Below are 12,850 nucleotides of genomic sequence, written 5' to 3' on the forward strand. Positions count from 1 at the left end.
CTGAAGAACCTTAAAGAAACCTTAAAGAGCCTTAAGAGCCTCACTGAAGAACCTTAAAGAACCTTAAAGAACCTCACTGAAGAACCTTAAAGAGCCTCACTAATAAACCTTCAAGAACCTTAAAGAGCCTTAAAGAGCCTCACTAAAGAACCTTAAAGAGCCTCACTAAAGAGCCCCACTAAAGAACCTTAAAGGACCTTAAAGAGCCTCACTAAAGAACCTTAAAGAGCCTTAAAGAACCTCACTAAAGAACCTTAAACAGCCTCACTAAAGAACCTTAAAGAACCTTAAAGAGCCTTAAAGAACCTTAAAGAGCCTCACTAAAGAACCTTAAAGAACATTTAAGAGCCTCACTAAAGAACCTTAAAGAGCCTTAAAGAGCCTCACTAAAGAACCTTAAAGAGCCTCACTAAAGAACCTTAAAGAGCCTCACTAAAGAACCTTAAAGAACCTTAAAGAGCCTTAAAAAGCCTTAAAGAGCCTCACTAAAGAACCTTAAGGAGCCTCAAAGAGCCTCACTGAAGAACCTTAAAGAACCTTAAAGAGCCTCACTGAAGAACCTTCTAGAGCCTTTGAGAGCCTCACTAAAGAACCTTAAAGAGTCTTAAAGAGCCTTTGAGAGTCTCAATAAAGAACCTTGAAGAGCCTCACTAAAGAACCTTAAAGAGCCTCACTAAAGAACCTTAAAGAGCGTCTCTAAAGAACCTTAAAGAACCTTAAAGAGCCTCACTAAAGAACCTTAAAGAGTGTCTCTAAAGAACCTTAAATAACCTTAAAGAGCCTCACTAAAGAGCCTTAAAGAGCCTCACTACAGAGCCTTAAAGAGCCTCACTAAAGAACCTTAAAGAGCCTCAATAAAGAACCTTAAAGAGCCTTAAAGAACCTTAAAGAGCCTCACTAAAGAACCTTAAAGAGCCTTAAAGAACCTTATAGAGCCTCACTAAAGAGCCTTAAAGAGCCTCACTAAAGAACCTTAAAGAGCCTCACTAAAGAACCTTAAAGAGCCTTAAAGAACCTTAAAGAGCCTCACTAAATAACCTTAAAGAACCTTAAAGAACCTTAAAGAACCTTAAAGAGCCTCACTAAATAACCTTAAAGAACCTTAAAGAGCCTTAAAGAACCTTAAAGAGCCTCACTAAAGAACCTTAAAGAGCTTTCGAGAGCCTCAGGGTTCCCCCCCTTTGAGGTGCCTGTCTGCTGCGGTCGTCAGATCATGCGTTTACAGGCTGCCAGTCACGCTCTGTTCCCGACCACCAGCGACGCCCCACTGGGCTGAGCGGTCCAATCAGGCTCTTTGATATGGAGCTGTGCGTGCGTGCGTGCTTGCGGAAAGTGTGTCAGCGTAGGACAGAGAATGAGAATGCTTATTTTCCACTGACTCCATCCTTCTCTCTGTGGGTCTGAAGGAGCGAGCTCTTTGAGGGCATGAGCCCCCTACAGCGGGGGGGGGGGGGGGGGGGGGGGGGGTCAACCTGTCTCATCAGCTAGGGGGGTCAACCATCTCACTGCTTTCACCTTCAAACGAGCTGTAGGATCCAGAAGCTTCTGGATGTGTTTGTGTGTCTGTGCTTGTATGTGGGTTTAGTGCAGAGAAAGAAAACCGGTGGGGCTAAAGAGATTGGAGGTGGAGCTACAGAGGGTGGAGGTGGAGCTACAGAGGGTGGAGGTGGAGCTAGAGATGTGGAGGTGGAGCTACAGAGAGTGAAGGTGGAGCTACAGAGAGTGAAGGTGGAGCTACAGAGAGTGGAGGTGGGGCTACAGATGGTGGAGGTGGAGCTAGAGAGGTGGAGGTGGAGCTAAAGAGGTGGAGCTACAGAGAGTGGAGGTGGAGCTACAGATGGTGGAGGTGGAGCTAGAGAGGTGGAGGTGGAGCTTTAGAGGTGGAGCTACAGATGGTGGAGGTGGGGCTACAGATGGTGGAGGTGGAGCTAGAGAGGTGGAGGTGGAGCTTTAGAGGTGGAGCTACAGATGGTGGAGGTAGAGCTAGAGAGGTGGAGGTGGAGCTAGAGAGGTGGAGTCGGGGCTACAGGGTCAGGTTAGGTGTCTGGTGTGTTAGGGGTGTGTGTGTGTGTGTGTGTGTGTGTGTGTGTGTGTGTGTGTGTGTGTGTGTGTGTGTGTGTGTGTGTGTGTGTGTGTGTGTGTGTGTGTGTGTGTGTTAGGGTTGTATGTGTGAGTTAGGTGTGTGTTGTGTTAGGGGTGTGTTGTGTTAGTGTGTGTGTGTGTTGTGTTGTGTTAGTGTGTGTGTGTGTGTGTGTGTGTGTGTGTGTCTTGTGTTAGGGGTGTGTTGTGTTAAGGTTGTAAGGTGTGTTAGGGTTGTGTGTGTGTGTGTGTGTGTGTTGTGTTAGTGTGTGGTGTGTGTGTGTGTGTGTGTTAGGGGTCTGTGTGTGTGTGTGTGTGTGTGTGTGTGTGTGAGTTAGGTGTGTGTTGTGTTAGTGTGTGCGTGTGTGTGTCTTGTGTTAGGGTTGTGTGTGTGTGTATTAGGTGTGTGCGTGTGTGTGTGTGTGTGTAAGGTGTGTGTGTGCAGCTGACTGCTGCCGCGTCGGGGACAGAGTGGAGGTTGCTGATTGGTCATGGCAGACGCTCCGGAGACAGACGCAGCCTTTCTATTGGTGGTGGGACCCCCTACTCACGGGCTGGCATTGGACGAGCTCTCCTCTCCCAGGAGCCACTCCACGCGGGCTGGGCGGTTCTCCTCTCAGCCCATCGGGCCGTCCGTCCTCTGAGGAGAGAGCGAGAGGCAGAGCCTTCAGGAAGGTTTCAGGTCACCTTAAGGGTTCCACATTCCCCACAAATGACTGGATCTTCTAAACTAACTAAAGTATAAACACGATTCCACAGATCTGCTCTCTGTTGATGTTTGAATCAGTTCTCCCCCTGACTCTCAGACACGACTGTGTTCCGTCTCCACCAGGGAAAAACGACATCTTCGGCGAGATGATCCATCTGTGCTCCAAGTCGGGGAAGTCCAACGCGGACGTGCGGGCACTGAGCTACTGCGACCTGCACACCATCCAGAGGGAGGAGCTTCTGGAGGTGCTGGACATGTACCCCGAGTTCAACCACCTCTTCTTCAGCAACCTGGAGCTCACCTTCAACCTCAGGGACGAAAACACGACGGTGAAACATCATGAACGTCATACCATGCAGTCGCTTATATCCCTACAGTGGTGGACAGGTCGGAGCAGGGGGGCTGAATGAGACCAACACCACGTTGAGGTGGGAGCTCACAACCCTCGGGCTGGGACTCAAACCTTTCCCCGTTCCCTCAAATCATCCTCGTCAGTGGTGGTGTTTCTAAAGAGGCAAATTGTAGAATCATGCAAACATCCTAAGGGATCTCCGGATCTCAAAGACTGAGGCTTAAGATCCTGCTCTCTCTGGATATTAATAGTTTCTTCTGACACCCGCAGGCGACCAACAGCCAAGACAACGACTCGGACGGAGTCGCTCCCAGCAAGAGGCGGATCTCCTTCACGCCCCGCCTCCCCAGAGGTAGGTGCCCCCCCCCCCCCCCCCCCCTCCCCCCCCCTCCTTCCTCTTTGTGATTGTTGGGCCGGGTCGCTGGGGGAGCTGGGGGGGGAGGGCGGAGGAGGGATGCGTTCCACTGACTCCCGCTCATTACCGCCCCCCCCCCCCCCCCCCCCCCCTCCCCAGGAGACAGCAGCCAGGACGTGGATCAGGACCTGTGCCTGAAGAGATCCCCAGAGGGCCTCCACCCCCCCCACCCTGACCAACACATCCAGGACCTCCAGGAGCTCCAGCCCAGCGCCCCTAACCAGGACCTCCGGCCCGGGGACAGCATGGAGCACAACCCGTCTTCTGGAGGTTACTAAGTTGCACTTTCTGATCCACTTTTTAACCTGCTTATTCATCAGTGTTTTTTAGCTCCATGACATTCATGAGCAGGCAGGGCTTCTTGCTCAGGGTGCCTACAGGCAGACTGAACACTGGGGTCAAACCGAGAACCTCTGGAGTCCAAACCCCCAGGAAACCCTCACCACCGATACCCTGCTCCCCGGAGACGGCTTAGGAAGAGGCTTCACACTATTTAGGAAACTTTGTCAAGATTTTCAGGCTTAATTTCATAATGGCTTATAGGTCTAGAATAGCTCTTACTCCTGCACTTAAGGCAAAGACTAATGAAAATTACTTCATAGCTCAACCTTATTTGCATAATTACAGGTACGTATGAGTGAATATCCGTGTGAAGAAAAATACAAAGTCTGGGACGTGCAGTTTACTTCGAACAGTGTTCAAATAAACCCTTCAGTTTTGGACGTGTTCTTTGTCCAGCGGTCTTCAGATCAGCCATTGTCCCGCGGTCCAGCTGGCCAGCTAGCTCCTGTCAAACGCGCAGCGTTAGCCTCTCCACAAAGGCACCAGTAGACAGCAGAGAGCTGCTAACCACCCCCATCAAATGAATGGGCAGCGAGAAGCAGCGGCTGCTAAGTGGAGATAAGACAATGGTTAGCCCTGCTAGCTAGCAGGGAGAAAGGAGCGCGTGGACAGTTCTGGCAGCATTAGCAGCCTGATGAATCGCTAACGACAGAAGGAACACAACGCTTCCCTTGTGCTGATTAACGGAGCTCTAGTTCAGTGGTTGATCGCCTCGCTCTGACCCTCATGGGCAGGTTGTAAAGCATGTGGGCCTTTGCTTCGTTCGCCAGAACCCGCTGATGAACGGGCTGTTGAGCAGCCAGCGGCGTTCCTCCATGAGTCAGCAGCTCCAGTCCAGCAGCTGGAGGACATGGCAGAGAGCGAAGTCACATACGGAGAGGTGGAACAGCGCCTGGATCAGCTTCAGGAACACCTCAGCAGGTAGGCCTACTCTCCAAGGCAGACCTCCACAGCAGACTAACACTGAACTGGGAGGCCTACGCTCCACAGCCCTACTGTAACACTGAACTGGGAGGCCTACGCTCCACAGCCCTACTGTAACACTGAACTGGGAGGCCTACGCTCCACAGCCCTACTGTAACACTGAACTGGGAGGCCTACGCTCCACAGCCCTACTGTAACACTGAACTGGGAGGCCTACGCTCCACAGCCCTACTGTAACACTGAACTGGGAGGCCTACGCTCCACAGCCCTACTGTAACACTGAACTGGTAGGCCTACGCTCCACAGCCCTACTGTAACACTGAACTGGGAGGCCTACGCTCCACAGCCCTACTGTAACACTGAACTGGGAGGCCTACGCTCCACAGCCCTACTGTAACACTGAACTGGGAGGCCTACGCTCCATAGCCCTACTGTAACACTGAACTGGTAGGCTTACGCTCCACAGCCCTACCGTAACACTGAACTGGGAGGCCTACGCTCCACAGTATAGCAGTGCCAGCTGAGAGCCACTGACCTAATACTGCCATCATCACTTAGCCAGATGTGTCCACCACCTGCTGCAGGCTTTACCCCTCCCTCTAGTCCGCTGCCAGGAGGTCTCTGCCCTTAAAGGCTGAAATGCTGCTATACATGTTCTGCGGTAGACACACAACATGTTATATGCATCACATGCTTAAAACCATATTATTGTTTTTAAATACGTCATTTGTAAATAATGAGTAATGATAATTAGGGGTCCTATGAAAACCGTACCAAACCAATTGCAATCGTTAGTATAATTATTATGATTTTTTTCATTCTAATAATATGCAGAAAAACCATTTGGCTCCAAAAGTTATACAATTGCTGGGCCAAAGTAACACATAGATGGCGCTATAACAAAGCCTTGAAGTTCAGCATTTAAACATGTTGCCATTATCACTAGGAAGGTACAATATGCATGAAACTTCTTATCCTTGCACCATTCGTCATGATGAACAACTTTCAAACCACAACCCCTACGGCCCGACCATTTGGATATGGTGTGTGACAACAATGGTTAAAGCAGCATCCTCGGCACACGGGTCATTTTTATGGGACTTTATGGTTTTAAATTTATAGCAGTAAGGCGAAAGGCGGCAGGGATATAGATTTTACGTATGTAAAATACATGCATATGTAAAAATCTCTCCAACATCTTTAAACAGCTCTGACATTGCATCAAAACACGTAAGCTCAGCTGTTGAACACTAAGGAGACTCCATAGTATATCCAGGCCAAATCTGAAGACTGAAAAAACAACAAAAAAACATTAGTTAGAGGTTCTCCATGTGAGCCGTGGCCTCTCCACGGTGCACTGGGCCTTAACGAGGGACACACGGCGTTCCCCAACGTCCTTTTGATGACGGGATAGAGTAGGCTTTGTTTTATCGTATGGAAACATGGTTGGTGATTGGTTTGATATGTTTACTTCCAGTAAACCAGTTTTTAAGGCATAACAATGTTAACCATATTACCATAACCACCAAGCTCACCATACCGAGGTAGAACCACAGCCAGAGGTAGAACCACAGCCAGAGGTAGAACCACAGCCAGATGTAGAACCACAGCCGACCAGAGGTAGAACCACAGGGGACCAGAGGTAGAACCACAGGGGACCAGAGGTAGAACCACAGGGGACCAGAGGTAGAACCACAGGGGACCAGAGGTAGAACCACAGCCAGAGGCAGAACCACAGCCAGAGGTAGAACCACAGGGGACCAGAGGTAGAACCACAGGGGACCAGAGGTAGAACCACAGCCAGAGGCAGAACCACAGCCAGAGGTAGAACCACAGGGGACCAGAGGTAGAACCACAGGGGACCAGAGGTAGAACCACAGGGGACCAGAGGTAGAACCACAGGGGACCAGAGGTAGAACCACAGGGGACCAGAGGTAGAACCACAGCCAGAGGCAGCGCGTGCCTCGCCCTGATGGACAGATGAGCAGCAGGGGGTATTTTTAGAAGGAATTATCGGAGAGGAGAAACGACACCGGAGGGCTCCAGCATCTCACACACACACACACACACACACACACACACACACACACACACACACACACACACACACACCATCTCTCTGAAGACAGTCCTTCTCAGTGAACACACACACACATCAGGCAGAAATACACACAGACACAACTACACACACATGCACTACCTTCCAGGCTCCACTGTCAGGAGGTTCAGTATTTTTGTATTTTTGTATTTTTGTGTTACATCATTCATCCAGCTGGATTCCTGGCCCTGCATCCAAATTATTGTCTACTAAATCATTATGTGATTAAGTCCATTAAACACATTAATGACTAGTTCCATGTCTGTTTATTAAATAATACTTAAAGGCAAGTAACATCATTCAAAACACGTTTCTTAAAATACCCTAAATATGGCTCTTTGATGGTAATACTGCACCCGTCATTAGTCTGATGAACAAGTCTATTTTTCAAAACCAAATCTCTTGCATCCCTCTGAATATACCTGACCAATTTAGAGACCCGTAGTGGCAGACTACTATGCTGCCGTTTCCGCGTCATACCAGAACCCCAACCGTCAAAGCACTAGCCCCATCTAGTGTTCAGAAAGAGAAGTGTGGGCTCATGTGTCCGCTATTTATAGATCTACAATGTTGATGTCACATATCACGGGACAACTCAACTGTGAAATAGTGGCCTAGTGCAGCTGGAAAAGGAAAGGCGTTAACACTGCCACAGCAAGATCCTTCTCCATGTTCACACTGTGGGACCCTTTTAACAGCAGAGCCAATATGGACAACAGATTTAGCGAGAAGGGTCTGGCTGCAGCCTGTAGAACATCCACATCCAACTGCTAAGTCACTCAATCCCGTCCACTTGCCATGCCCACCGCCGTCACTCTGGTGAAGCGTGGTTTAAATCCCTAGAGTGGGAAAGCTTCAATCCCTTTCAGTCTCTTCTTTCAATCCCTAACCACGACTACCCTAACCCTAACCACGACTACCCTAACCCTAACCACTACTACCATCACCCTAACCACTACTACCATCACCCTAACCACTACTACCATCACCCTAACCACTACTACCATCACCCTAACCACTACTACCATCACCCTAACCACTACTACCATCACCCTAACCATTACTACCATCACCCTAACCACTACTACCATCACCCTAACCACTACTACCATCACCCTAACCATTACTACCATCACCCTAACCACTACTACCATCACCCTAACCACTACTACCATCACCCTAACCACTACTACCATCACCCTAACCACTACTACCATCACCCTAACCATTACTACCATCACCCTAACCACTACTACCATCACCCTAACCATTGCTACCATCACCCTAACCACTACTACCATCACCCTAACCATTACTACCATCACCCTAACCCTAACCACGACTACCCTAACCACTACTACCATCACCCTAACCACTACTACCATCACCCTAACCACTACTACCATCACCCTAACCACTACTACCATCACCCTAACCACTACTACCATCACCCTAACCACTACTACCATCACCCTAACCACTACTACCATCACCCTAACCACTACTACCATCACCCTAACCATTACTACCATCACCCTAACCACTACTACCATCACCCTAACCACTACTACCATCACCCTAACCATTACTACCATCACCCTAACCACTACTACCATCACCCTAACCACTACTACCATCACCCTAACCACTACTACCATCACCCTAACCACTACTACCATCACCCTAACCATTACTACCATCACCCTAACCACTACTACCATCACCCTAACCATTGCTACCATCACCCTAACCACTACTACCATCACCCTAACCATTACTACCATCACCCTAACCCTAACCACGACTACCCTAACCACTACTACCATCACCCTAACCACTACTACCATCACCCTAACCACTACTACCATCACCCTAACCACTACTACCATCACCCTAACCACTACTACCATCACCCTAACCATTACTACCATCACCCTAACCACTACTACCATCACCCTAACCACTACTACCATCACCCTAACCACTACTACCATCACCCTAACCACTACTACCATCACCCTAACCATTACTACCATCACCCTAACCACTACTACCATCACCCTAACCATTACTACCATCACCCTAACCACTACTACCATCACCCTAACCATTACTACCATCACCCTAACCACTACTACCATCACCCTAACCATTACTACCATCACCCTAACCACTACTACCCTAACCCTAACCACTACTACCATCCCCCTAATCACCATCACCCTAACCAATACTACCATCACCCTAACCATTACTACCCTAACCCTAACCACTACTACCATCACCCTAACCACGACTACCCTAACCCTAACCACTACTACCATCACCCTAACCACTACTACCATCACCCTAACCATTACTACCATCACCCTAACCACTACTACCATCACCCTAACCATTACTACCATCACCCTAACCACTACTACCCTAACCCTAACCACTACTACCATCCCCCTAATCACCATCACCCTAACCAATACTACCATCACCCTAACCATTACTACCCTAACCCTAACCACTACTACCATCACCCTAACCACGACTACCCTAACCCTAACCACTACTACCATCACCCTAACCATTACTACCATCACCCTAACCCTAACCACGACTACCCTAACCACTACTACCATCACCCTAACCACTACTACCATCACCCTAACCACTACTACCCTAACCCTAACCACTACTACCATCCCCCTAATCACTACTACCATCACCCTAACCACTACTACCATCACCCTAACCACTACTACCATCACCCTAACCACTACTACCATCACCCTAACCACTACTACCATCACCCTAACCACTACTACCATCACCCTAACCATTACTACCATAACCCTAACCACGACTACCCTAACCACTACTACCATCACCCTAACCACTACTACCATCACCCTAACCACTACTACCATCACCCTAACCACTACTACCATCACCCTAACCATTACTACCATCACCCTAACCACTACTACCATCACCCTAACCATTACTACCATCACCCTAACCACTACTACCATCACCCTAACCATTACTACCATCACCCTAACCACTACTACCATCACCCTAACCACTACTACCATAACCCTAACCACGACTACCATCACCCTAACCACGACTACCCTAACCACTACTACCATAACACTAACCAGGACTACCCTAACCATAACCACTTCTACCTAACCCTAACCACTACCACCCTAACCAGTACGACCCTAACCACTACGACCCTAACCCTAACCACTACGACCCTAACCACTACTACCCTAACCACTACTCCCTAGTCCCAGCCCCAGTGGGGGGCTCCTGACCCTTCTATTGGTTAGGGTTAGCCACTACGACCCTAACCACTACTCCCTAGTCCCAGCCCCAGTGGGGGGCTCCTGACCCTTCTATTGGTTAGGGTTAGCCACTACTACCCTAACCACTACTCCCTAGTCCTGGCCCCAGTGGGGGGCTCCTGACCCTTCTATTGGTGCTGTGTTCCTGCAGACTGGAGACCCAGATGGTGTCAGACATCCAGAACATCCTCCAGCTGCTGCAGAGGCAGATCGCGGTGGGCCCCCCCGCCTACAGCACCGTGGCGTCCAGTCCAGACTACCAGAGACCCCCGCTGAAGCCCCTCCCAGCGCCCCTGAACACCAGCTCCCTCCTGGGCCAGCCCCCCCACGTAAGGCCTTAACACCCCTGGAGTCTGGGGCCTGTTGACCTTAACACGGTGGGGGGGGGGGGGGGGGGGGGGGGTAGTGAGTAACACGGTGGGGGAGGGGGTAGTAAGTAACTCGGTGGGGGGGCAGTGAGTAACACGGTGGGGGGGTAGTGAGTAACTCGGTGGGGGGGTAGTGAGTAACACGGGGGGGTAGTGAGTAACACGGTGGGGGGGGGGTAGTGAGTAACACGGTGGGGGGGGGTAGTGAGTAACACGTGGGGGGGTAGTGAGTAACACGGTGGGGGGGGGGGGTAGTGAGTAACTCGGTGGGGGGGTAGTGAGTAACACGGGGGGGGGGTAGTGAGTAATACGGTGGGGGGGGGGGGTAGTGAGTAACACGGGGGGGGGGTAGTGAGTAACACGGTGGGGGGGGGTAGTGAGTAACACGTGGGGGGGTAGTGAGTAACACGTGGGGGGGTAGTGAGTAACACGGTGGGGGGGTAGTGAGTAACACGGGGGGGGGGTAGTGAGTAACACGTGGGGGGGTAGTGAGTAACACGGTGGGGGGGTAGTGAGTAACACGGGGGGGGGGGGGTAGTGAGTAATACGGTGGGGGGGGGGTAGTGAGTAACACGGGGGGGGGTAGTGAGTAACACGGTGGGGGGGGGTAGTGAGTAACACGGTGGGGGGGGGTAGTGAGTAACACGGGGGGGGGGGGGTAGTGAGTAACACGGTGGGGGGGGGTAGTGAGTAACACGGTGGGGGGGGGTAGTGAGTAACACGGGGGGGGGTAGTGAGTAACACGGGGGGGGGGTAGTGAGTAACACGGTGGGGGGGGGTAGTGAGTAACACGGGGGGGGGGGTAGTGAGTAATACGGTGGGGGGGGGGGGTAGTGAGTAACACGGGGGGGGGTAGTGAGTAACACGGGGGGGGTAGTGAGTAACACGGGGGGGGTAGTGAGTAACACGGTGGGGGGGGGGTAGTGAGTAATACGGTGGGGGGGGTAGTGAGTAATACGGTGGGGGGGGGGGTAGTGAGTAACACGGGGGGGGTAGTGAGTAACATGGGGGGGGGGTAGTGAGTAACACGGGGGGGGGGTAGTGAGTAACACGGTGGGGGGGGGTAGTGAGCAACACTGGGGGGGGCAGTGAGTAACTGTCTGCCTGTTCATGTCGTCGCTCCAGGGCCCCCCAGCGGAGTGGACCCGCCCAGGGGCCCCCCCAGCGGGCCGGGCCCCCGTGGCCCCTGGCCCCCAGCACCGCCTGGTGGCCCTGCTGACCCACAGCGCCGCCCCCCCCCCCGCAGCACCGCTCCAGTCTGATGCTGCTGCCGCTGGACACGTCTGCATGCTGCCCCCCCCGCCGCTGCCCGGCCCCCCACCCCGGCCCCCCGGGGCCTTGAACCCGGACCCTGACCCCAGCCCCCAGGGCCCTGACCCCAGCCCCCTCCCCCCTCCCAGGTGTCCTTCTGACCCCGGCCCCCCGTTAAGTGTTCTTCCAGGCGGTCTCCGTCGGACCCTCGCTGGCCGCTTCCGCTCAGACATGGATGTTAAGGAACCTCTGGACCGACACACTGGGAGGCGGTTGCCTAGCAGCGAGTTCCACAATGGGTTGAAGGGGGGGAGGGGGGGCTGTCTCTGACTCAGGGTTTATGAACTATTGTACTGCAATACATATATTTAAAAAATATTCTGTAGATATATTTATTCATTGATCTTTGTGCATTATCAATACTGCGATCATGACTATGGATTATGATGTTAACATCAATACTTGATGTTAATGCTGTCACCGGGAACAGTTCTTCAGACGGAGGGTTCGGTCGCATGTGACGAGCCCGACGCCCAGCGGTTGAACATTCGTCCATTTTCTGTTTTTCTCCGTTTCATTTGCCCAAAGCTGAGCACGTTTTATAATACCAATGATGTCCACTCTTCTCTTGTGAACACTGGGATGGACTGGGGCTTATCCTTAAAATGCATGAAAATAAATCAAGCGAACGCATATTGGCTGTTAGAAAAGACCAATACAAATAATCGTCGATTCTAAACTAACAAAGAAATGATATTTTGTATCTGTAAATTGCATTAGAAATGGAAGTGTAATAAAATAATGGTAACAACATTTGTTTGGACTTTTTTCCTAATAATGACACAACAATGCTCCATTAATACAGGGAAGTACCTTCTAAGCAATGAATACACTGACCCCTGAGGCCGGTTTCGTCCGATGTCTATTCTTGATAAACGAAACTGAAAGTAAAATTGCCCGACGTC

General features: G+C 51.0%; 1 protein-coding gene and 1 long non-coding RNA gene across 2 annotated transcripts in view; both read left to right on the forward strand.

The window, feature by feature from the left end:
* Nucleotides 1–12,698, forward strand: part of LOC132448149 (potassium voltage-gated channel subfamily H member 6-like) — a 43,819-nt gene extending 31,121 nt beyond the window's left edge. Inside the window, exons 11-16 of the mRNA XM_060039203.1 lie at nt 2,912–3,117; nt 3,411–3,492; nt 3,655–3,825; nt 4,668–4,818; nt 10,418–10,595; nt 11,760–12,698. Of these exons, the coding sequence (XP_059895186.1) occupies nt 2,912–3,117; nt 3,411–3,492; nt 3,655–3,825; nt 4,668–4,818; nt 10,418–10,595; nt 11,760–12,215 (1,244 nt within the window). The 3' untranslated portion in view covers nt 12,216–12,698. The remainder of the gene's footprint in view (nt 1–2,911; nt 3,118–3,410; nt 3,493–3,654; nt 3,826–4,667; nt 4,819–10,417; nt 10,596–11,759) is intronic.
* LOC132448153 (uncharacterized) lies at nt 4,831–7,645 on the forward strand. Its single transcript, XR_009523323.1, has 3 exons — nt 4,831–6,383; nt 6,442–6,565; nt 6,610–7,645. It is a non-coding gene; the product is annotated as an uncharacterized LOC132448153 (long non-coding RNA).
* Nucleotides 12,699–12,850: the final 152 nt, after the last annotated feature.

This window comes from Gadus macrocephalus, chromosome 20, assembly GCF_031168955.1.
Source record: "Gadus macrocephalus chromosome 20, ASM3116895v1".
In the NCBI taxonomy this organism is placed as follows: Eukaryota; Metazoa; Chordata; class Actinopteri; order Gadiformes; family Gadidae; genus Gadus; species Gadus macrocephalus.